Here is a 26759-nt window from a genome sequence, read left to right as displayed (position 1 = left end):
CCATATAATGGGTATTTCCAAGTTATTCTGGAACAAGATCTATTGTATGCTAGTATAGAATGTTGACTCCTTATCAAGCTAGATATAGTTGAAACATAATATGAAATAATAGTTCATTGCATTACAAGCTTGTAAATAAACTATCATAACATTATGGAAAATGTGTGTACAAGAAATATTCGTTACCCCGTAAAATCTATAAAAACTAGATAAGTTTTCAGTATCAATGGTAAATGCAATGAACACATTCCCTATACTTTATGTGATAAACAGCAGACATTAATATGGGAATTATTTTAAACTGAAAACCAAGTATAACTTGCAACTTCTCTTTCATGCCTGTATGCTTCTGCACTCAACTACAGATGGTCTCCTATTTTCATCTCAGTCCATCCCTTTCTGACTTGGGTATAAAATAAAGCAGAAAGATGCTCACTTGTTTGCAGGTTCACAGGGTATAGTAAACAGCACACGTGTTCAATAAATTATTTGTGGTGTATTTTTCCAATTTTTTAAAGTATAATTTTGATAAACGATAAGGCTATTTTAAAGACAATTGCATGTAGTTTTGCCAGATTATAAGATTGCTTCTCACAATCTGCTTGAAAATGTCCTTTAAAAGTACTTCCACAAGACGATATAATCTTTTCCTTGCCAAATCCTCTTTGCTACATTTGACACTGTAGACCATCCTTTCCTTTTTGACATGTTATCCTCACTGAGCTTGAGATATCTCTTCTCCCCGTTCTCCTGTCTCTCCAACCATTCCTTTAACGTCTCTTTTTGTGGCGCCTCCTCTTCCTCCATCTATCACCACCACTCCCCCTTTTTCTATCATCTCCGTTGATGCCACTGCTGTCTTCCTTGTCATTCAAGCTCACAACTGGGAAATTATTTTTTACTCCATCCCTCTCCTTTGCCTACACAGCCAGGTTATTTCCAGACCCTGATTCTCTTCCTCGGCATCTTCAAAATCCACCCTTTTCTCTCCAACCTCAGAACCAAATCTATCATTCTGTTCCTTTCTATATCACACCTTGACTACTGAAGTATCCTCCTTTCTGACCTCCTAGACACACACATTTGCACCCCTTCATTCCACACAAATTATAGCCACTAAAGTCTTCTTCCTTGCCTGTTGTTTTGATTGTGTCACTCACTCCTCTCTTTGAATCTAGTAGTTTCCCATCCATTATCACATTGCCCTAGTTATCCTCCCTGGTCAAGCTCAAATTGCTTTGCCCCCCACCTCTACCTCTCATTCTCCCTCTATTCTATTTACATTCCCACCCTCATTCACTCATTTGTCAGCTTCTCAACAATCACCTCTGAGCCTTCTTCCATGTGTTCCCCTATGTAAGGCCTGGGCTACACTAGCAAGGGGCAGGGGGTGGGTTCAAACTAAGATACGCAACTGAGGCATCTTAGTTCGACTTACCTGGCTGTCCTCACGGCGGCAAGTCGACTGCCGCGACTCCCCCGTCGACTCCGCTTACTCCTCCTGCCGAGGTGGAATACAGGCGTCGATTTGCAGCTCGATTTATCGTGTCCAGACGAGAGGTGATAAATCGATCCCCGATACATCAAACACTACCCACTGATCCGGCGGGTAGTATAGACATACCTTAAGATACAACCTTCCTATACTCATCTCAGTCCCTCCCCTATCCACACACATTCCTCTTAAAGTCCCATTTCTGCCTTCAGGCCTATAGCAAACTTAACTGATGTCTATAAAATACCTTAGACAGATTATGGGAAGAGGACCAGTACTATCTGTTTTTAAACTGAGCTCAAGATAAAAACAGCCCTTCTAAAACTAAGAAAAATGTCTAAGGGCATGGCTAGGTTTGAGAGTTAGAGGGCAATAAAGCAGCCCTGTGCACTCTAACTCACGATGCATCCACACTGGCAAGGAACGTGGAGCGCTCTGACTCTGTGGCTAGAGCGCTCCCAGTAATCCACCTCGGCAAGTGGAATAACGTTTGATGCGCCCCCGCTGGAGTGCTGCGGCACCAGTGTGGATGCCCTGGTCTGTTAATGCACTCTGATTGGCCTCCAGAAGTGTCCCACAATGCCTGTTCTAGCCACTCTGGTCATCACTTTGAACTCTACTGCCCTGCCCTCTGGGAATTTTGAAAATCCCCTTCCTGTTTGCTCAGTGAATCTTTCCAGGTGACCATGCCTCCACGTGCCAGGCGATCCCCAGTATGGAGCAATGGTGAGGTGCTGGACCTCATCAGTGTTTTGGGGGAAGAAGCTGTCCAGTAGCTGCGCTCCAGCTGTAGGAATTATGATACCTTCTGACAGATATCAAGGGACATAATGGAAAGGGGCCATGACTGGGACGCACTGCAGTGCAGGGTTAAAGTGAAGGAGCTGCGGAATGCTTACCGCAAAGCCTGCGAGGCAAACCACCACTCTGGTGCTGCCCCCACAACCTGCCGTTTCTACAAAGAGATGGACTCGATACTTGGGGGCGACCCCACCTCCGCTCTGAGTACCACCATGGACACTTCAGAGCCCAATTCAACAAGGCAGAAGGAAAACGGGAGCGAGGGTGCTGAGGTGGAGGAAGACACCCTGGCATCGTTAGCTACATGCAACCACGAGCTGTTCTCAAGCGAGGAGGAAGGTAGCTAGTCACGGTGGCCGGTGCTTGGGGAAGGACAAACACCAGAGGAGGTGCCCAGTAAGCGGCTTTTAATTTGGGAAGAAAGTTATTTGGTGAGGGCTCTTGGGGCGAGGAGGGTGAGGGCTGCATGCATGCCTAGATGCAAAATAGGACATTGACGTGCTCTCTCACATCACGGTAAATCGGCCTCAGTGATCTCTTCAAAGGTCTCATCCAGAACTTGGGCAATATGCTTGTGTAGGTTTCTTGGGAGAGCCACTGTGGTTAGGGTGACCAGATGTCCCGATTTTATCAGGACTGTCCCGATATTTGCTTGTTTGGCCCAGGTCCCAACCGACGTGCGGTCGGGACACTGGACAAACAAGCAATTTTGCCCTCCCGGAAGGGCTCTCTCCCCCCAACTCCGCCCTCTCCTTCCCCCATTGGCTTCCTCCCCAAATCCCCGCCCTGGCCCCGCCTCTTCCCCAAGCATGTGGCATTCCTCCTCCCTCCCAGGCTTGCTGCTGTAATGGAGGCGCAAGCATGGAGGGAAGGGGTGGTGTCTGGCTTCCAGTTCCTGGAGCTGGTGAGTATGGGCACCAGGCAGGCAAGGGGGGCTGGCAAGGGGGCTGCTCCCCCAGGAGGGAGACGGGGGGTCCTCTGGACCCCAGCAGTGGCGGGGGAGAGCGGCTACATGGCCACTGGTGCGGCCCCGAAAGTCTTATCGGCTTGAGGGTGACCCTGGCTGGTGTCGTCACACTGGCTCCTCGCCCCTGTAGGGGGGTAGCGTCCCCGCCCCGCGCCACCATGTTGCGCCGGCTGCCACAGGCCAGGTAAGGAGCCGAGTTCCCCCCTCGTCCTGGCTCCTCAGCTGAGCCCGGCCCCCCCCCCCCGGTCACCCTCCTAGGGGAGCAGCCCCCTTGCCCACCCGGTGCTCGTACTCACCAGCTCCTGGAACTGGAAGGCGGCCACCACCCCCTCCCTCCAGGCTTGTGCCGGTATTCCAGCTGCAAGCCTGGGAGGGAGGAGGAATGCCACTCAGCTGAGGAGCCAGGATGAGGGGGGTGGGGGGGAGACTTGGCTCCTTACCTGGCCTGCAGCAGCCAGTGGAACATGCTGGCGCGGGGCAGGGACGCTACCCCCATACAGGGCAGGGCAAGGAGCTGGCCGGGGTCCCCCCCCAGCCGATAAACTTTATGTGCCCACTCGTGCAGCCCATAACCGCTCTCCCCCGCCGCTGCCGGGGTCCAGAGCCCCGCGCCTCTTGCTCCAGCGGCTCCTTTCCCGCGGGGCGGCGGGATGTGCCGCATGTGTCTGGGGCCCGGGGGGAGGGGCGCGCGGTGGTGCAGTGGCCGTAGCCTGCTAATTCCCACAGCACCTGCAAAAACGGCTTTTTTTTTTGGTGGTGGGTTTTTTTTTCCCCTCCGCCCTCATCTCCTGCCACCCCCCCCCCATCCTGATATTTCCTGTCAGTGATCTGGTCACCTTAACTGTGGTCCTTGTCCCCATCAGGCTACCATGTCCATGCCACTGTGCTGTGAGGGGCGAGGGGAGCATTGCTGCACACAAGCAGTTGTGTTTTTCAATAAATGGATTTTTTGGTTTGAAAACATTCTTTATTGTTGCATAAAGTAAAAGATACCTTAACCCAGGAAAGCAACAGTCACTGCCAGTCAGCATAGCAAACACAGATTTCTACTAACATTGGAACCACTGCACTTCACTCCCATGCAGGGCACCAACTATTACTGGTGGCTTTCAGCCTCAAATTGCTCCCTCAAGGCATCCCTAATCCTTGCAGCCCCATGCTGGGCCCCTCTAATAGCCCTGCTCTCTGGCTGTTCAAATTCAGCCTCCAGGTGTTGAAACTCCGAGTTCCATGCCTGAGTGAATCTTTCACCCTTCCCTTCACAAAGGAATATAACCGCGGGGATGCTGTCATTGGCCAGGTCCAGCTTCCCATATAGAGAGCGCCAGCGGCCCTTTAAACGGCCAAAAAAAAGCACACTCCACAGTCATTCTACAGCAGCTCAGCCTGTTGTTGAACCACTCCTTGCTGCTGTCAAGGCTCCCTGTGTAGGGTTTCATGAGCCACGGCATTCAAGGGTAAGCGGGATCTCCAAGGATCATAATGAGCATTTTGACTTCCCTTAAGGGGATCTTCTGGTCTGGGGAAAAAGTCCTGGCTTGCAGCTTCCTGAACAGGCCAGTGTTCCGAAAGATGCGTGCGTCATGCACCTTTCCAGGCCAGCCTGCGTTAAGGTCAGTGAAACATCCATGGTGATCTACCAGTGCCTGGAGAACCATAGGGAAATACCCCTTCTGATTAATGTACTCGGAGGCTAGGTGGGCTGGTGGCAGAATTGGAATATGCATCTCATCTATCTCCCTTCTGCAGTTAGAGAAACCCATTTGTGCAAAGCCAGTCACAATGTTATGCATGTTACCCAGAGTCATGGTTTTTCTGAGCAGGATGCGATTAATGGCCCTGCAAACTTGCATCAACATGATTCCAACAGTCAACTTTCCCCACTCCAAACTGGTTAGCAACCAATCGGTAGCTGTCTGGAGTTGCCAGCTTCCAGATTGCAATAGCCACCTGCTTCTCCACCGCTTCTTCTCAGGGCAGCTCTCAAGCTCATGTCCTTGTGCCACAGGGTGGGGGCGAATTCATCACATAGTCCCATGAAAGTGGCTTTTTTCACCCGAAAGTTCTGCAGCTTTGTGATCCCACCACTTAGTGCTTGTTTCCCGAGCCAAAAGCGGCTTTCCACGGTGGTGAGCACGTCTGTGAATGCTACAAGCAATCTTGTGTCGTATGCGTTACTAGAGTCGATATTGTCGGACTCCTCACTGTCAGTTTGGATCTTAAGGAGTAACTCAACTGCCAAACACGATGTGCTGGCGAGACTCGTCAGCATATTCCTCAGCAGTTCGGGTTCCATTCCCACAGACCGAACAGGAAGACAGAATGCACAGTACAAAAAACATTGAAAGATGGTGCCAAATGTGGACGGAAGCACAGGGATTGCTGGGATGTGAAACGATGCATCACAGGGCGTTGGGACAGGACCCAGAATTCCTGGCACCTCCTCCCCCCTTCCCACAGAGCCAGAATGGGAAGAGATGCTCTGTGGGATAGCTGCCCAAAATGCACCTCTCCCAATGCTGCTGCAAGTGCCACAAATGTGGCCATGCCAGTGTGCTTGCAGCTGTCAGTGTGGACAGACTGCAGTGCTTTCCCTACTGCGCTCTCTGAAGGCTGGTTTAACTCAAAGCGCTCTACATCTGCAAGTGTAGCCATGCCCTAAATGTCCTCAAAATATAGATTGGAATTTCCATTCACTTTATTTCACACCTCCAACTAAAACAAATGAGGAATAAGTCTGAATTAATACCGGAGATGTTGCCTTACTTAGGAAAATTAATATTACATAAATTTGGAGATTAGATTTCAACTATTTACTCAATATTTTGCACACGGTGATGAAACTCATTCATGGCTTAAGCATGGCACGTCATAAAAACCATAACCAATAGCTTTCAACCAACACTCAGATCTATTTCAGACTACTCTGGCTATTGTTTGGGAATGTATTCAAAATGTTAATATGGTAAAAACATACCTTGAAAAGTAGGCATTGCTTTCAAGATATCAAAAGTCTTATTTTTTGGAAGAAAGGATTTACTCTAAATGACAAAACGATAAATAGCACTTTGTTACCTGGAATCTGTGGAATGCATCTATGGAATACTGTCAACATTCCAATACTTCCCTGAACTCCAAACACCTGACATCTAAGTTGACTAACTCATATTTAGCTAACTAAAGACAGAATGGGAACAAACATTTATCTTCCCCTGAACCCTCCTTCCCCATTTTTTGTTATTGTAAGGTAAAAAAAATCTAGACATTCTTGATAAGAGCACATACTGAAATTTTACCTAAGTAGCTCTTGTGTTGTTTGTATTATATGTATATTTGATTTTCTCTCTTCTTAATAGTCATTGGTATTTTTACTGAAAACTTCAAATATTAAAAATAATTGTGAATTCAGTTTACACCATTTTTATCTATTAAAAAAAATTCATCGTTCCAGGACAGGGAATAGTATACAACACTCTCCCCTCTACAAAGGAAGGAAAAATATTTAAATACCATTGTTATTTACTAATGGTAGTTGCTATTTAAAACTTTACATCAGGTATTATTTCTTAGGAGCATGTCAATTCCTTTAACAAGGCACCATAATTTTTAATAAATTCTAAATTTAGCCATCCACATACACTAATTTTTACTCCTTTTTGTAAATTAATAATTGCTAATGAGTAATGTTATAATTCAAACTTGAAAAAATCCACTAAGAAAAAGAATAACTATTCTGTCGCTGTAAGTTGCTATGGCAACAACTACAGTGTCTATAAAGACTTTAGCTTCGTTTTATGAATAAAGGAGAAGGATCACAAGATTCTGTAGGGAAAAATATTGTGTTTATACAGTCCTCTTATGCAATGGGAACAATAGAGGTTTTTATTTCATTTTTTAAAGTAACATATTTTGGACTGGTACAAAATCCTTCAATCTATTTTAAAACTGCGTCTCAGTTATTCACTGTTATAGGTCTAACTTTGAAAGTGACCTTACTATTCTTGATTCACAGGCTCAATGACAGATGAAAACTCTGTAAAATGAAGCTTTTTGTGACTAAGGGTAATGGTATGCTGTCCATGTGGACATGTAATATCATGGGAAAACAGGATTACTGTGGGGGGGAAAGCCCCTAACTAACAGAAGGGATTCTACAGAATAGTCTAAAAATAGCCTTACAGGATTTCAAATGAGGCATGAACAGTTGAAAAGTACTAATATCTACAAAACAAACAGCTCCACCTAGAGTTTAAAAAGTAGGCGTTATTAAATAAAAGAACTCCAACATACCATTAGCAGGGTCTTATGTACAAGACTCCTATAAAACTGCCAATGCACTTATAGCTACAATAAATGCTAGTGTTAAACAAAGATGCCTTTTAGATCATACAAAATGCTGTTACCTAATAAACATAAATAAAAATATTTATTTTCAAGGATTCTTTGCACAAATATTTAACCCAATGATATAACGTTTTGGTATATTACCCTCTGGAAATGGTTCATAAGATTTTCCACTTAAATTAAAATATATTTTTAAAGTACATTTTGAAAGACTACCCTGTAATATAGAAATTACTTAATCCTTTTCTTCTGAGAATTTTTTAAAAATTAATTCTCAGAAAATAAACACAGATCAAACTACAATAATGCATGAAGGGTAAAATCCTGCCCTCATTCACACCCTGCTAATCCCACAGATTTCAGCAAAGATATGCAGGGCAAAATCCTGGAAATTTCACCATAGATTTCAATAAGGCCAGAATTTCACCCACAGGGTGTAAAACAGGGAGGAATTTAGCCCTAAAGCCCTAATCCTGCTAAGATTTACACACATATATTAAACTTTAAGCAAATGAATAGTCCAACTGAATACCCTGGGTCTTCTCACATGCTTAAAATTAAGCACATGCACAAGTATTTGTAGTAATGGGGACCTGAAAAAACAGTTAATTATTTTCACTTAGTTCTACTAAAGGGCCTGATCCTGCAAGCAGTTACACCCATGAGAAGTGCCATTGTGCAGGAGCAACCATTTGTCACATTGGTCTCAAAGTCTGTTTCTTTATATGAACTTCCCTGTTCTGTTTTTTGAGAGTGCTGGGAGAGCTGCGCCATGACCACACAAGCCATGTTAAAGCGCTGCTGTGGCAGAGCTTTAGTGTTGCCAGTATAGACTAGCCCTAAGTGTCAAGTTCTCAGCTTGCCTGGTTGAACTTCCTCACCTCTGCCCCTTTTTGCTTTCTTCCCTCTGTTTATCCTCTTCCACTTAGTCTCTTGTCTGAGCTCTCATCCCATTCTCTTTTTGCTCATTTCATCTTGCTTTTTCTATTTTCCTCCTGCCTCCTCTTCTCATTTCTTTCGGCCTTTTGCTGTCTGACCATCAATCATTTCCTCAACACATTGTGTTCCTACTATTCTCCCTTTCTTTTCTGCTTAGTCTTCACCCACATAAACAGATTTCTCTGAGGTGCCTTCCCTTCATTTTCCTCTCTCCGTTATCACCATTTCATCCTCTACACTATGGGTTAGGAACATTGCTTATGCTGCTCTCACATTGCAGAATCTACTAGTTTAGTCCCTCTAACTGGTTCTCTTACCTACTCTGCTCATATGCTTCAAAGAGAGCAGAGCACTTAAAGTGAACTAGCACCCCAAAAACTGATTGTTTCAGAGATTAGGATTTATAAGAGATGGATCATAATTTATATAAAAATATTACATAATTTAAATGGAATTGGTAGAAATCTAACCTCTTTACCAAAGAATTGTGTTTCTGATCAGTCTTGCACAACAGCAATTATACTTGGTTTGATTTATTGTACTTCATTTCCCAAAGCAATGTTACTCAGCATTCTGTCTACTTCCTTTGCAGCAGACTGGAATAAAGATTCCAACACTTATGACAACTCCCAAACCTCCTCCTTGTGCCATATGCTGTCATACCTTTCAACTTAGTGATGTTTGTATTTTAATGTTTTTCTTAGATGTATACATCTGTTGAACTACAATCAACTGTAACTAAGACTGAGGGAGGACGTGCATAAAGAGATTTATTCTTGTTATGACTAGATCCTCTGGGGGCCTCTAGAGTTCTAAAAAAAACCTAATAATTTTTTCCAGGTTGGGAGGCTGAATGAAACATTCAGAGACACAACCTAAATTTCACCAGAGAAACCTAAAGAGAACTGCAAGATGCTCCATCCCCACAAGGACTGAGCACAAGGCTTGCAGAGCACTCCTATCATTCTCCTGGGGAAATCAGAAACCAGAGCTCCTTGTAAAATTTAATAAAGTTTCATCAGTCATCCCTCACTTCCTGTCCTAGATAGACATAAGAATTAAATGGAAGATAGTATATTGGAGAACAGAGTTCCAAAAATATTAATTTCATATGCAGAGGGGAAAAAATCACAAAAAACTCATTCTACTAAGACTCATACTGATGGTACAATCTATTCATTGTAACACACTTGAGTCTCTATGGGAAAGTAGTGAACAGTATAACAAAACAAAGAAAAAATAAGTCTACTTATATTAGGCTGAATGAAGTACACAGAAGGTCATTATCTAGAAAAGTGACTATGTACGTAATTACATTCCTCCTCCTGTATTACTGTATGGTGGAACTCAAGATTTTGGGGCTGAACCAAAGCCCACTGAAGTCAATGGGAATATTTTCTTTGACCTCCATGGGCTTTGGATCATGGCCTTAAACTGTATCTAATAAAAAAAAAATTATAGGAGTCATAAAAGACACTTATTTAAAGAGTTAACTCCACTGGATCAATAAGGGTCAATATTGAAGGATAAACATTTGGCTAAAGATTAACAATGTTTAAAGCAAAAAAGTGATTAAATCAGAAGGCAAATGTATGACATTTGTCTAATAGGCAAGAAATGCAGATTCAATATTTTGGGTCAAAAGCCTTGTGGAGATAAAAATGCAGAGGAGCCATGCCAGTATTTTTCAACCTGGCCTTGCTGAGGGGAGCATCTCTGCAGCCTGCTCAGCCATCCTGATGTAAACCTTGCTTATATGACAGTCAGGAACAGCTGATGGGGAGGAAGAGGACACATTTCTTGCCTTTCCACTTCAGGCTGTCTCTGCTTGCCATCTCTGCAGAGAAAGGGGGAAAGAGGGTACTGCACCATATACCTCCTTCAGAAATCCAAAAGAAAAGTTTCTGAAAGTAATAGAAATTAGAAGAAAAAACCTTAAAGCCAAAAGTTTAAAACCTTGTCAGAATTCTGTGAAAGGCTCCATTAAAAAGGGACATGCAGAATCTTCTATCTGCACAGAATTTGAGGCAGAGAATTCTGAAGAGGCCTTCCTGGGGAGGGTGGGCCTAAACCCTGGCTCAGAGGAAAGATCTGGTCTGCCTCCTTTTGCCAAGGAAAAAGGAAAATGCAATGCTGTAAAGACTGTTTAACAGGGAGGAGACAGAATGCCCTGAAACAAAACTTTTCTAATAAAAATGTATCAAGACAGTTTATGCTCTTTGAAATATTGTAATCCACAAAACTGACAATTATTTATACTAGGCAGCAAAGACTCGATCATGAATGCTGTTGAACACTGCTGAAAGAAGCATGGAGAAAGTGTTTGGCAGCATTTGTACAAGGAGACATCCACACAGTGCTGAGAACTGAGTGCTCACCATGTGAGCAATCATCTATTCCTACAATTAGCTAAGTAATAGTTAATACAGAGGAGGGAGAAGAGTGTGTGATGGAGACTGCAGGAAAATGGCATGACCAAAGCATACAGAGGTAGTTGTTTAAGTGTAATCTGTAAGTGAGCACAAATTTTGTACACCACACATTTTTAGAACTTTCAGTTATTCTTACAGCCAACCAAGAACAAAGATGGCTGTTCAAATGCATGTAAGCACTGCTCTTAGAAGAAAGTGAAAACAGGGCAGCCGTGAGGGCCAGTCACTGACACAGCCCACAAGCCTGTGGATCCAGCCCCATCAGTTTACCTCACCTTAGAAGGTCACTTGTAATGCTCAGCAGTCCTACTGGTGGCTAAGTAGTGCTCTTTGGAAACCTTTATTTATACCCCTGAAAGACTGAGGCACAAACCCTGAGAGTTGTAAAATATAAGAGACGGAAACAGTAAGAAGTTGGGAGAAAAACACAGTAGCAGCAAAACCAGTCAAACAAACAAGAAATAGTAAAACAAATATTTCACCAATTTTAAGTCTGAAAAATCTTATGGAATGGAAACTACAGGTGCCGCACCTCTGAAAAAAAATCAGGCCACTTATGTTTTGGCTCTTAAATAACTTTAAGCACTTATGTTTTAAAATATTGGGCTGAGGTAATAGAACTAAGAATTATGAAAAGGTTTATAATGAGACCATATATTGAAAAAATGTATAAAGTATGCAAATGTGGACCATAATACCACCTATTAGGCAGATTGCTTTAAAATGCCTCTCTTGTGCTTTCATATTAACCCATATATTCTCTTTGAAGTATATTATAATTCCTGAGCACAAAGACCTTTTTTTATGAATTTTGAGGAAGTGCCACATAAACATACAGCACTCTGCAAATACGAAATATAGAACTGAAAAATTACTAAGTTATTTAAGTTTCATGAACAAGTTGTTGCTGGAATTACTCCTATTTTCATCATTTAGTGTCCTTACTATAGAAATATTATGTTTAGGTTTGATCTACCACATGTACTAGCCACTGCAGAAGAAAAGGTTACTCACCCTGTGCAGTAACTGAGGTTCTTCCAGAAATGTGTTCCCCTGGGTGCTCCACTTCAGTTGATGGTGCGTCCCTAAGCCTTTGATCTGAGAATTTTAGCAGCAGTGTCCATTTGGGTCATGCATATGCTCTCCCTGTTTCATGGCACCATTAGGGTTTCATCCAGCGTGCACAATTTGACCCCCCTTGCCCCAGTTCCTTCTCTACTGGAGAGTCTGAAAATTGAACTCCAAGTAGAGAGGAGGAGGATGGATAGTGGAGCACCCACATCTCAAAGAAACTCAGTTACTGCACAGGGTGAGTAACCTCTTCTTCAAGTGAGGTCCCTGTGGGTGCTCCACTTCAGGAGATTGTAGAGCAGTGCCCCAGGTTGGACAGAAGGGGCTTCAGAGTTCCTTGAGCAAGTGATGATATCACTGTTATACCTAACAATGCATCTGATCTTGAGCTCTGGTCATTTGCATAGAGTTTCGTAAATGTGTGGGCAGAACCCCAAGTGGCTGCTCTACATATGTCTATGATCAGTATGTTGTTTAGCAAGGCTACTGAAGTTGAAAGCGATCAGGTAGAGTGAGTTCTGATCTTCAATGGGGGTTTGAGGCTCTTTTGTTGATAGCAGAGGTGAATGCACCTGAAGATCCATTTTGATAGTCTTTGTGTAGAGATAGCGGAGCCTTTAGAATGTTCCGTAGTGGAAATGAAAAGCCTCAGAGAGGTAAAATGCTAGCACGCGCCTGATGTCAAGAGTGCGTAGTACTGAATCGTGTGTACTCTTGTGTGGTTTGGGGAAGAACGAGGGGAGATGGATTGGCTGATTTATGTGGAAAGACTAGATTTTTAGGTAAGAATTTTGGATGAGGTTTTAGGTGACCTTGTCCTTGAAAAAGTTGGTATAGGGTGGGTGTGCCATGACGGCCCCTAGCTCACCCACATGACAGACTGATGTGATTGCCATTAAGAATGTTACCTTCATTGATAGGCGTGTCAGAGAACATGTTGCTAAAGGTTCGAACAGAGGCCCAGTAAGGCAGCATAATACTAGGTTCACGTCCCAGGGTGGCGTGGGTGTTGTTGGGGGCAAGAGGGTTGCAGGAAGCAGGCTTGTCTCCCACCGCATGCCTAGTCTGAGCAGCGGAACAAGCTGTTGATAGACTCCCTCACCTCACAGGAATCTCCCTCAGAGATCTCCAGGAAACTCTAGTGGAGATACTGGGCAATCCGCTGCCACAGGTTCCTCGGCAGAGCTGCTTTGTTTCTTGCCCCATTAACGGTAACTTTCCCACACCACTTTGCGGTGACAGGAGGGGGGAGGGGGAAACCATTGCTGCACACAGGCTAGCTGAGCAGAAACTGCAGGCTTGGAGAAGACCCTCCCTTGATTCCCTGCTCACCCTCGGCAGCGAGATATCTTCCATAATGATCACCTCCTGTGGGCAGTGTGGGGACAGAAATTATCAGGCCCACCCTACAGTGCTAGCTCTCCCCAAGAGCCACATGCCAAGTGTACAGCAGGGTCTGGGAAGCGTGATTTACCCTGCCCCTGCTGCTACTCACTATTTTGGGGGTCTTATGGCTCATGTGCGCTTGCCTGGGGTCAGCCAGTTAGTGACAGGTCTGAGAGTACTGGCTGTGTTTTAAAAACACTGAATCAGTGTTGTCTGTGTTGCAAACAATACTGCTTCTGTAAAATGTTGCATTTAAACTTCAGAGAGGATCTTGGGAGCCCAGCCTCTCTTATCGGCGGCAGAACGGCTGTGCAGAATTGGAAAACATCCAAGAAGAACTAAGGAGGACTTTCTGCGTGAGGTTATGATGCACTCGGCCACTGAGAAACAGGAACTGAAGGAGTGGTGGGACAGCAAGAAGAAGGACCGAAAGGAGAACGCGGCACACCAGAAAGAAGCCACGGAGCAGCTCCTAACAGTTATGGAGTGCCAAGTGGACATGCTCCAGGCCATATTAGCTCTTCAAACTGAGCAGCTCCGTGCCCACCCTCCCCTTCAGCTGCTGTCACAAAACTCTTTCCCATACGTCCCACACACACCACCAACATACTGTTATCAACCTCCTGGCTCCACTCTCTACCTGCAGCATTCCACTCCTCCCTCCTCACAGTCCAGCACTGTGGACTCTCACTACCCACTGCACTCAACACCCATCCCTCAGCAGTTTGGCCTTGCTGAAGTACAGCACTGGGTGCATTGTACTCCAAAGGAGAAGGTTGATTATGATCCCTGGACATACACAAATCTGTAGCTGACCTCCTCTTAAGAACTTCCCTTCCTTCCCTGCTGATGCATTTTTCATTTGACTCTCTCCTCCGGTTGTTGTCTTTTAATAAAAGAATTGGGTTTGTTTGGAAGCAATCTTTATTCTATTAAGTGAAAGCAAAAAGAGCACTGCGAAGCAACATATAATAATGTCAAGGACCCTCTTGCATCATGTGCACCAATCACCTCCTAGCACTGCAATCCTGAGCATAGCAACAAATATTAGTGGCTTTCAGCTTCAAATTGCTGCCTGATCCTTATGGCCCTGCGCTGTGCCCCTCTAATAGCCCTGGTCTCTGGCTGTTCAAAGTCAGCCTCCAGGTGCTGAGCCTCTGCAGTTCAGCCCTGAGTGAAGCTTTCCCCCTTCCCTTCACAAATATTATGGAAGATATGGCACGTGGCTATAAGCATAGGAATATGGTCATCAGCAAGCTCCAGCTTCCCATAGAGGCAGCGCCAGTGGGCTTTTAAACGGCCAAATGCACACTCCACAGTCATTCTGCACTTGCTCAGGCTATTGTTGAACTCCTACTTGCTGCTGTCAAGTTGCCCCGTGTATAGTTTCATGAGCCACAGCATTAAGGAGTAGGCAGGGTCTCCCAGGATCACAATGGGCATTTTGACTTCCCCTATGGTGATCTTCTGGTCTGGGAAGAAAGTCCCTGCTTGCAGCTTCTTGAACAGGCCAGCGTTCCAAAAGATGTGTGTGTCATGCACCTTTCCGGACCAGCCTGCGTTAAGGTCTATAAAACGCCCATGGTGATCCACAAGTGCCTGGAGAACAACTGAGAAATACTCCTTGCGATTAATGTAGTTGGTGGCAGGAGGTCTGGTGCCAGAATTGGAATATGCATGCCATCTATCGCCCCTCCACATTTGGCGAAGCCCATTTGTGCAAAGCCATTCACAATGTCAAGCACATTGCCCAGAGTCACAGTCTTTTGGAGCAGGATGCGATTAATGGCCCTGCACACTTCCATCAACACGACTCCAAAGGTAGACTTTCCCACTCCGAACTGGTTAGCGACCGAGCGGTAGCAGTCTGGAGTAGCCAGCTTCCACAGTGCTATTGCCACACACTTCTCCAGTGACAGGGCAGCTCTCATTCTCCTGTCCTTGCGCCGCAGGGCTGGGGCGAGCTCATCACACAGTCCCATGAATGTGGCTTTCCTCATGCGAAAGTTCTGCAGCCACTGCTCGTCATCCCAGATGTACATCATGATGTGATCCCACCACTCAGTGCTTGTTTCCTGAGCCCAAAAGTGGCATTCCACTGTGGTCAGCACCTCCGTGAATGCCACAAGCAATGTCGTGTCATAGCTACTATGCATGGCGAGATCAATGTTGCACTCCTCTTGCCTTTGTAGTTAAGGAACAGCTCCACTGCCACTCATGACGTGTTGGTCAGAGCAAGCAGCATACTCGTTAGCAGTTTGGGATCCATTCTTGCAGCCTGAAAGAGGCAGGGCACGCAGTATACAAACTGTTGAAAGATGGCGCCAAATGCGGACGGAAGCACAGGGATTGCTGGGATGTGAAGCAATGCATCACGGGGCATTGGGACTGGACCCAGGATGCCCCGCAACCCCCTCCGCCGTCTCACAAGTTTTGGCGGCAAAAGAGAAAGAGGTGCTCTGTGGGATATCTGCCCAGAGTACACCGCTCTGAATAGCGCTGCAAGTGCCAGAAGTGTGAACATGCATTCCCAGAATCACTAGCAGTGACAGGATAGAAGATAATCAGGGGCCAAATTATGCTTGCAGTTACACCAGTATGTAAATTTTAGAGTATTTCTACTGACTTCAGCGGAGATACTACAAATTTACATCAGTTTATGTGAAAAGAGAATCTGTCCCTATGAATGGAAATGAAACCCAGGCCTCTTGCATAGTAGTGCAGAGCACTGCGTTAGCTATACGATCATCCCTTAAATATTAATTTTAATTATAACATTTAATCTAACAAAACTATTAATGAAAATAAGTGCAAAGTTCATCTGTTAAACAAGTATCTAATATGGGTGTGGACAATCCCTGTCTGGTTTTGTTAATTCATCTTCAACCCCCCCCCCCAAAAAATCAACTTGACACTAAATCACCAGGACAAAGGCCATAGTTACTGTGCATAATGCAGTCATATTAGTTAATCATACATAAATTCCTAAAGATGCAACTTTTAAATGGTTTATCAGGAAAACCAACACTATTTTTCCGTTTTCTTTTATTTTTCAAAAAGTAGATTCAACTTTAAACAATAGTTTTGAAACTATTCATATAAAAGAAAATGTCAAACTGCATTCCAAATTGGCTACATGTAATGCAATTTGCAAAAGAAAGCTTTCACCATCAATCATCTTTATTACAAGAATGAGGCAATGAAGGAGAAAAAGAAAAAACACAACACAAATGCAAAATGCCCCTGAAAGCTGGCCTGGGAACAACTGAAATGGACTTCTGTGCTTCCAGGCAGCCCTCCTAATGATGACAGCCACTGCTGTATTCCAGATTTCCATCACTAAGGAAAACCACACCCATGTTTTTAAAGACATCGCAGCATTTGAAGTTTTCATTTCCTGATGGTACACGCTGCAGGCCCTTTTTTGAAATCTAGGTTTATATGTTTTGATTTCTTATCATACATATTGTATGAAAACCATTTTTAAAAAATAGGAGTTCAAAAAGTAACCTAGAAAGTTCCTCAGCCTATTTCTTCACAGAACTATTTCACAAGAATTAAAAAATACATTCATAACAGATAAGGGTTTGCCAATGTTCCATTTTTAAAATATCATGATTCTTCAAGGACGTACAAAATTTAACCAATTGCTTTAGGCTAAAAATTGATATAGGCTGAGCCTCTATGCTTTTTTTTTTTTTTTAAAAAGTTTAGGAAAAAGTACAAAGGTTTTAAATTATAGGAAGTGAACAAACCTCCACAACTACCAGCTTACCAAATAAAAAAAGTGTTTTTATCTTTGTATCTCAAAAATATCCAAGATAAAACAAGAAATGTAACCTTGTTATTCCATAACATCAACTAGTGATTTGGATATTTAATCAAAGGAAAATAAGGTCAAGGTCAAGTGGTTTAAAAAGCAACTAAAGGGCAAAGTACCTTGTATACATCTGTGAGTTAAATACAAAATCCAATATGGCTATATATATATATATATATAAATAAAAAAATTTACACTACATACTCCTAATTTAAATAAATTAAAAATATAAGTACCAGATAAAACTACTACTGCATATATACAGTATAGTTACTTATTTACAAATTACCTAATAAGTAACATTACACTATAATGCACCCAACCCAGAGTACTTTCTTACACAAATCTTCCCAATGAAACAATGGTTGTTGTACGCTACAGTGTCATAAAACCATGCAAAATATTTCCTAAAGTACACAATCACAATCTACTAAAATGGTTCCACAACAGTCCATGATTTATAGAAGTATCTACTTTTTTAGGTTGTGATACTCCTGCCCAGGGCCGCCCAGAGGATTCAGGGGGCCTGGGGCAAAGCAATTTCAGGGCCCCCCCCCTTCAATAAAAAAGCGCAATACTATAGAATACTATATTCTCATGGGGGCCCCTGTGGGACCCAGGGCAAATTGCCCAAATTGCCCCCCTCCTCTGGGTGGCCCTGCTCCTGCCATTAAAAAATACTAATAACAATGAAATGCACATAAAAATCTAAATTTGAAATGTCTGTGCTTCTGTAGGATTAAGTATGAAGCTATGGCTAGGCCTACACAGTTTTTCAACCATAGCTCTTTTGGGCATGATTATACCAGTAAAATCTCTAGTGTGGATGCAGTTTTAACATAAAGGTGACTTACTTTGGTATAGCTTATTCCCCCTCTATGTGGTACAACTTGTGTATAGGCAAGCTCTATGTCGTCAACTTTGCCTATGGTGATTTGGCGCTACAGCAAATAAAGTATGTACAATTATGTACTGCTATTAGACTTTTGTAATGCCTCATAACTAAAACAAGCTACAGTAACTGTAGCAAGCTTTACCTCGGAAGCTCATATGATACCATCAGAGCTGCATTATATCATTTGTTGTTAAGTGTATTATAGCAGTTTCCACAAAAAATTTCAACTCCACTGGCATGACACTGCCTTGCATAAAGGGACAGATATAAAACTGTAGATGTTAACTGTGTGTATTAGGAAAGCCTCTGAAAGTGGAATAAATTAAGTAATAACTATGACAAATAATTTGGCTTAATCTTTAATAACTTTGCATTTCTGAAATGAGCAAAACAGGTAGTTTTCTTTTAAATGTTTCACAATAGCAAGTACGAGTTAAAACATTGGAATGGAAATTGCCTATCCAAAATATGTGATGGACTAGCAATATTTTGTGGCATATTGTCACACACATCTGGAAAATAAAAAGCTTGCCACCCACCTGATATGTTTCATAGGAAACACATTTAGAGTAGGTAGTACTCTGTAATAAGCTAGCAAACACTTTTTGGAGTCACTTTGCCCAGTTTCCTCATCTTCCAATTTGAGCGTTATCACCTGCTTCTCTTTGGGGAAGGTAATCTTGTTTAAGAAGCAAGGTTGTGTCTGAATTAAAAGGAACATGTGACAGAAGTGACAGTTTCTGTGGCAAAAAAAATCTCTCTTTAAAAACCTGTTCCTTTAGGTCTTGCCTAAACCAGGGTGTAGCACGGTGGTTACCCTGCTGCTGCCCTGAAGGGCATAAAACAGCCCTGGGAGAGGGCTGCAGCGGAGAAAAGCCAGGGTGATTGGGGGAAGCAGCCATGCCCCATTCAGGCCACAGCTGGCTCTATAAGAGGGCTGAGGGCCAGAGGCTAAGACAGACACACACTCTTTCTCTCACTCCTGAGAGAGAAGGATCTGGCTGCCTGGGAAGCTGAGGAAGGTATCCGAAGTGGAGCAGTGCTAGGGAAGGGCAGAGGGAGCTGGGGAGCTCCAGTCTAGCAAAGCCCCAGGCTGCAGGCCGAGTTAAGGGCCCACAAGCGGATACTAGGGTTGAAGCCCAGGAATAGGCAGAGGCAGCTGGTCCAAACCCCCTTGCCAACAATGAGTGGTTTGTAGACTGCAGTCTGCCCCAGGGAGTGGGGGCTAGATGGTGACTGGCAGTAGCCACTGAGGCAAGGTGGGGATAGAGGATGGGGGGTTCCCCAGGGTGGGGAGACCCAGATTGTGGGTTACTGCCAGGGGCAGAACCCTGATGTAGAGGGGCACCAAGGTCTGGGAGGGACACCGGCCTGCAGAGGGCACTCTGGATGCTGGAGAGCTAATTCCTGAGACAACCAGCAGGAGGCGCTGCACCAGCGAGACATCGCCTTGCCACACAGGGGTTGAGAGTCATTTCTATTGAGCTGCAGCAAACACGTGTTCCTCAGTTTAGTTTTAAATGCCAGAACATTCTGAGAATTTTGATCATCAATAATGAACATCAATTTCTGGACACCCCCTTCAGTCTTTTTTCTCCCATTCATGACTGTGCCTTTTGTTAAGTCATTGTCCTTGCCTAACAACTTCCCTTTTCCTTTGTACCAAGCAACTGCCATCACACACACACACACCCCTGACTTCTTTTGGTTTGTTTTCCATCACTAAACTCAACACCAGTATCATCTGTCACATCTCACATTTGAGAAGTATATAAAAGTGAAAACACTCCAAAACCCCACAAAACTGTAGCGATGTTAGTATGGCCCAGGGGATAGGGTGTGGGACTCAGAAGATCTGGATTTTGTCACTTATCTGCTATATGACCTTAGGTAAATTACTTCATCTGTCTGTCTTAGTTTGATTGTAAACTCTTCTGCATAGGGAATCTCTCTTACTATGTTTTTGTAGAGTGCCCATCACAATAGGAACCCAATTGCAGTAGAGGGCAGTAAGCACTATTGTAATACCAAAATATAATAGTGTCACTTAACTGTGTGAGGTAAGCAAATTCTATTATGTGCAACTGTAACTCATCCACTCCCAATGCATCATCATCAGGGTTTGAACTCTGGACCTCCAGCACTGCAGCATAGTTGGCACTCACTACAGTGAAAAGAGTAACTCCAATAATGGACAGCAGGAGTAGGCTGTAATCATTTGTGGACCACCTATTAGGGAATGCACAACATACTGAAACAACGATTACATATGCATGAGTAGCTTCATTTTACCTACAGCATAATCAGACACAGATTTGGGAGGTTCTTAAAAAGAGGCAGTATGGCTAATGAAATAAGACTTTTGTCTGCCATATTCTATTTCCAGCTGCTGTTGCTTCTCAGGGTGGTATGAGGCTTCGCTCAGTAACAAATATTGTAAAGGAACTGAATTACCAACAGCAGTTAGAAAACATGAGTGTAAGGCCTCATTGATCCTAGTCTGGTGCAAATGCCCCTAGCCCAATGTGTATTTTGATAGGGCAAGTGGGACAAGGAGGAGGATCTATGTTGTTTAGTTCCCATCTGGAGATACATATGTGCCATGCTAAAAAGAGACACTGGGGAGCATGTCAGGTACATGTGGTATCTTGAAAAGTTTTAGCAGAAACCTCTGCTGGGCATAATATAGATTGCAAATTTGACATTTTATAATTCAACCAAATCTGAATGGATTTCCATGTGAACAACAAAAGGCAAGTCTCTGACACGAGGACTATTCTTTCTGCTACAACTTACGGAGGCACTAGAGCCCTTGAAAAACAGGTCAGAAAAGTTTGTATACTGAGATTAGGCAATCTACTACTCTGTTCATAATAATTTATGATTTAAGAGTCAGAGGAAAAGTAAGTATTTTACTCAGCCAAGCAGTATGAAAGCTGACAGGATTAGCACTTGTCACCAAGAACAAACAAACAGTTTTAATTTTTTTTTTTTTTAAGTTTTAAATTTAAAATATTATCTCAGAGCTTAGTGCTGGAGGCAGACATCTTGGTAAAAATTGTATCATTTAGGATACTAGCTCACAGAAGACCAATGGAAAATACTATTACATTACAACAGTGATTCCAAATTTTGTTGTTGTTGTAGGGGAAGCCCCTACTTACAGTAGACAGGTAGGCAGACACATTCCTCCCCATCACCACACCATTTTCCCTTATCCTATGTCCTGGCACAATTGGTGGTCTTCTCTTTATATTGTCCAATGTCCTTCTTTGTAATCCTATTGTCTATTCTGTTTTCCTCCTTCTAATTTTGTGTTTTTTCACTTCATAGTCTCTTTTTTGTTTTCCTATTTTTTAATATTCCTTTTTGCTCCTCTTCCCAGTTCTCCCATACACCAGAAGGCTAACTATTGCTCAGGAGTCAAGATGGCATGTTTCTAACAATTTTTTTTACAGTAAGTCACTGATATCTAAATCTAATTTTACATTCTCTTCAGAATCATTTTAACAAATTGGACAGGTTAATGAGGCTAACACACATTGACACAAAAGTACTTACATTGCATTTACTTTATCTTCTGGGCCCTGAACTTGGCCAGTAACAGTCCCTTGTCTGGTATTTTTAACCCAGCCAACTACTCCCATTTTCCTAGCTTCATCTTCTGTGTACTGATTTGGAAAAAAAAAAAATAAAAAAAAAATACATATAGTATATTCAGTACCAGCAGTTATGACACACACAGATTGTGCATCAGTAATCTTAAAGCCCCAGTTTCATTTCTACAACTTTCTTAAAACCTACTCTTCCTAAAAAGAGTCTGTAGATATTAATGCACCTACCAAAACACCAGGATTTTCCTGCCGGTTCTGGACTTGCAGCAGAAGCAGCCAATTTTTCAAACACGAAAGTGAGACTTATCCCACTTGTGCTTATTAGTGTTTATCATAACATCATCCCTTGGCTCCACTTCCAAGTTACACTGCAGGCAATAAGCAAGTAGCAGTATAGCCTCTTAGGTTCTGACATATCACGAGAAAACTGTCCCAATCAATGGTTCCATTTGGGGGAGAAGGCCAAAAAAAAAAAACCCCCGACACTCTCCATTTTAAGAATTTTCAACATATGTTATCTTCTTGTGCAGAGATCCAGGGTCTTCCACATTACCCCATAGCTGCCACTTCGAAGAAATAACACTGGCAGCAAAAAACAGAAGGCTGTAAAAACTTCATCTTTTGTTAAAGCACTTCTGAATTTGCTACACTTCCTTAAGGAGCTAGGACAGCCCATCTTCAAGCAAACTGTCTAAATAATTAGCAACTTTCCTTGAGAAATAAATGAAGAATAAAACACTTGAAAAGAGAATTGTGGTAGCAATAAATGTTCGGGTTGTTAATGTGGCTCTTTATGCAATACATTATTATTGTGAACTTATGCTGATTGTCACTTATTCACTTCCTGAGCTGGCTTCAGCCACTTCAGTTTATCTCCACTTTTTTTTAAGTTTTGCCATTCTTTATGATCTGTCTCTCATACCTAAGTAACATATGTGTATCTTTAAATATACATGTTTTAAAACCACAAAACTGCACAGAATAGGAAGTCTCTCTCTCAGAAATCCAGCAAAGAATTATTCCACCCAAAGAAGAAAAAGTCAATCAATATTAGCCAACACATGTTCTTCTACTTCTCATACATCAGTTATATAACTATAGATGTCACAGGTATTTTAACTATCTACATCTTTTCTAACTCAATCAAGATGAAACAATCTGTGTGCAAGCATGCATCTCATGTTTACATGCTGCACTGCAGAGTATAATCAGACTCACCACAATTGTAAACTTTAACACAGTTTTCAAAGATATAGTTGGGAGTTTTCCACCCTATGTTTTAAATGTTGCTAAATAATACAATAATATACCAGAGTATGCATAGAGGCTCTCTCTCTCTCTCTCTCTATATATATAGTGATAAAGTTCCTCCTCTATCTTAGTGGGTCCTGCACTTATTGGCAGATTTTCTTGCCTCAGAGATTCACCATGTGGGTTGGGGAACAGCCCAGAGATCTTCCCCTCTGGAAGAACCCACAGTCCAGGTCAATTGGGAGGTCTGGGGGGAAACCCAGGCCCACCCTCTACTCCAGGTTCCAGCCCAGGGCCCAGTGGACTGCAGCTATCTATAGTGCCTCCTGTAACAGCTGCATGACAGCTACAACTCCCTGGGCTACTTCCCCATGGCCTCCTCCAAACATCTTCCTTATTCTCACCACAGGACCTTCCTCCTGGTGTCTGATAACGCTCGTGCTCCTCAGTCCTCCTACAGCACACACTCTCAGCTCCTTGCACCTCTTGCTCCCAGCTCCTCACACTCACACCACAAACTGAAGTGAGCTCCTTTTAAAACCCAGGTGCCCTGATTAGCCTGCCTTAATTGATTCTAGCAGCTTCTTCTTAATTGGCTCCAGCTGTCCTAATTAGCCTGCCTGCCTTAACTGGTTCTGGCAGGTTCCTGATTACTCTAGTGCAGCCCCTTCTCTGGTCACTCAGGGAACAGAAAACTACTCATCCAGTGACCAGTATATTTGCCCTCTACCAGACTCCTGTACCCCACTAGTCTGGGTCTGTCACTATGTGTGTGTATATATATATATATATATATATATATATATCTCCAGTTGCATATACTGCACTCAGATGAGGCTAATAGCCTCTGGGGACTTCATTTTAGTATACTTCATATACACTCAACTGGGTTGGCCTAGGCTGCTATTAATGAATAGTCATTATTGATTAGTTCACTGGAGAACTGTTCCTGTTTAGACATGATCAGCACAATTTCAGTGTTTTACTGTCTTCTGTCGCAAATTTTTAAATTGTCTATTTGGTTACATTTGCCTGCAGGTAAAGCATTAAAAGGGGAGGAGGGATAACTCAATGGTTTGAGCATTGGCCTACTAAACCAAGGGTTATGAGCTCAATCCTTGAGGGAGCTACTTAGGGATCTGGGGCAAAATCAGTACTTGGTCCTGCTAGTGAAAGCAAGGGGCTGGACTCAATGACCTTTTAGGGTCCCTTCAAGTTCTAGGAGATAGGATATCTCCATGTATTTTTTTTTTTATTATAACAAATATAAGAGGCATAGACTCGTCATTTCCTCACACAAGACATTCAATGCTCACTTCTCTCCACTTAAATATAAAGCAGGCATAGGATGATGTCATGCCTTTCAATCACACACAGACATATATTCGCACTTCTAAGTTAACAGTAACTTAGCACAAAGCAATGAAACATATATCTGATAGCGTGGCAACTCAGCACAGGAGCCTAAAGTACCTGGGATAGACCCAAGCTGACTGGGTAGAATGAATGATGTTACTAAATTCAAGACATATGTTATACCCTAAGTCCTTCAGCCATTTCATCTTTCAGCTGTTTCACAAGTATAACTATATACTGAAAAAGCTTTATATTTAATATTAAACATTGGTCAATATTTTCAGAAAATGCAGTATTCTAGCTATTTCCACTCTGTGAAATATGTGTCCTCTTGTTTTCTGAGCTTCTGCCTTTCTTTTTAATTGTAATGCTCCTGCTGCAGGTTCAGAACAGGTGGAGAAGCTTGGCTGGGTTCTGAGCTGCAGAGACCAAACTTTCACATCATGTGATTATTAGACATCATCTGTCAGAAAAAAAAATCATAAGCACTGTAGATTAATTTCTTTAATTCTCTGAAGAATTAACTCTGCACTTTTATTTTCATGAAAAAAAATAAAAAGAGAATACACGTTGCTTCAGTAGCGCAAAACTAACATTTTCCATTCAACACATTGTCAGGACCTTATGATGTTTAAATTCAGTGATTGAAGCCTTTAGATATTACTATGATACAAACAAATTAAATAACATCAGTATGAATAAAGCAACAGAGGTTCCTGTGGCACCTTTAAGACTAACAAGTATTGGAGCATAAGCTTTCGTGGGTGAATGCCCAATTCATCAGACTTACGTCTGGGCATTGGGCATTCACCCACGAAAGCTTATGCTCCAATACTTTTGTTAGGCCTGGTCTACACTGAGTTTAATTCAAATTTAGCAGCATTAAATCGAATTAACCCTGCACCCGTCCACACAACGAAGCCATTTATATCGAAATAAAAGGCTCTTAAAATCGATTTCTGTACTCCTCCCTGACGAGCGGAGTAGCGCCAAAATCGATACTGTCATTTCGAATTAGGGTTAGTGTGGCCGCAATTCGATGGTATTGGCCTCCGGGAGCTATCCCACAGTGCACCATTGTGACCGCTCTGGATAGCAATCTGAACTCGGATGCACTGGCCAGGTAGTCAGGAAAAGCCCCGCGAACATTTTAATTTCATTTCCTGTTTGCCCAGCACAGGAGAGCATTGGTGACCACAGAGAGCTAATCAGCACGGATAACCATGTAGGCCGATAATCGAAAAAGAGCACCAGCATGGATCGTACGGGAGGTACTGGATCTGATCGCTATATGGAGAGAGGATTCAGTGCTAGCAGAACTTCGTTCGAAAAGACGAAATGCCAAAATTTTTGAAAAAAATCTCCAAGGGCATGATGGAGAGAGGCCACAATAGGTTCTCAGAGCAGTGCCGCGCGAAAGTCAAGGAGCTCAGACAAGCCTATCAGAAAACAAAGGAGGCAAACAGTCGCTCCGGGTCAGAGACGCAGACATGCCGCTTCTACGCTGAGCTGCATGCAATTCTGGGGGGGCCGCAACCACTACCCCACCTCTGACCGTGGATTCTGAGGTGGGGGTAATCTCATCAGCCACACCTGAGGATTCTGCGGACGGGGAAAAGGAGGAGGAGGAGGACGACGAAGACGAGCTTGCAGAGAGCACACAGCAGTCCGTTCTCCCCAACAGCCAGGATCTTTTTCTCAGCCTGACTGAAGTACCCTCCCAAGCGAGTACCCAAGACCATGACCCCATGGAAGGGACCTCAGTTGAGTTTACCTTTTAAAATATAAAACATGGTTTAAAAGCAATCGTTTTTTAATGGTTAATTTGCCCTGAGGACTTGGGATGCATTTGCGGCCAGTACAGCTACTGGAAAAGTCTGTTAACGTGTCTGGGGATGGAGCGGAAATCCTCCAGGGACATCTCCATGAAGCTCTTGGAGGTACTCCAAAAGCCTTTGCAGAAGGTTTCTGGGCAGTGCAGCCTTATTCCGTCCTCCATGGTAGGACACTTGACCACGCCATGCTAGTAGCAAATAATCTGGTATCACTGCATGACAAAGCCTGGCAGCGTATGGTCCCGGTGTTTGCTGGCATTCAAGCAACATCCATTCTTTATCTTGCTGTGTAATCCTCAGAAGAGTGATATCGCTCATGGTAACCTGGTTGAAATACGGGAATTTAATTAAGGGGACAAAGGTGGCCGTTCCTACTGGGCTGTTTGCCTGTGGCTGAAAAGAAATCCTTCCCTGCAGTTAGCCAAGCGCGGGGCGGGGGGGGGGGGGGGGAATTGGTGCTGAGCTTTTCGCCTTTGGCTAGCAAGGATCTTCCCTGATACCAGCCACACGGTGGGGGGAGGGATAAAGCGATCATCCCAGAGAATTGGAGGGG

General features: G+C 43.3%; 1 protein-coding gene across 3 annotated transcripts in view; it reads right to left on the bottom strand.

Annotated features, from left to right (window-relative positions):
- Window positions 1-26759, bottom strand: part of ACYP2 (acylphosphatase 2) — a 149822-nt gene that overhangs the window by 107875 nt on the left and 15188 nt on the right. For all 3 annotated transcript variants that reach the window (XM_054023464.1, XM_054023465.1, XM_054023463.1), the window contains exon 3: window positions 21712-21821. In XM_054023464.1, coding sequence (XP_053879439.1) covers window positions 21712-21821 — 110 coding nt within the window. The remainder of the gene's footprint in view (window positions 1-21711; window positions 21822-26759) is intronic.

Source organism: Malaclemys terrapin, chromosome 3, assembly GCF_027887155.1.
Source record: "Malaclemys terrapin pileata isolate rMalTer1 chromosome 3, rMalTer1.hap1, whole genome shotgun sequence".
In the NCBI taxonomy this organism is placed as follows: domain Eukaryota; kingdom Metazoa; phylum Chordata; order Testudines; family Emydidae; genus Malaclemys; species Malaclemys terrapin.
The sequence above is the reverse complement of the archived record's forward strand: the minus strand, read 5'-3'. Positions and strand labels throughout refer to the sequence as shown.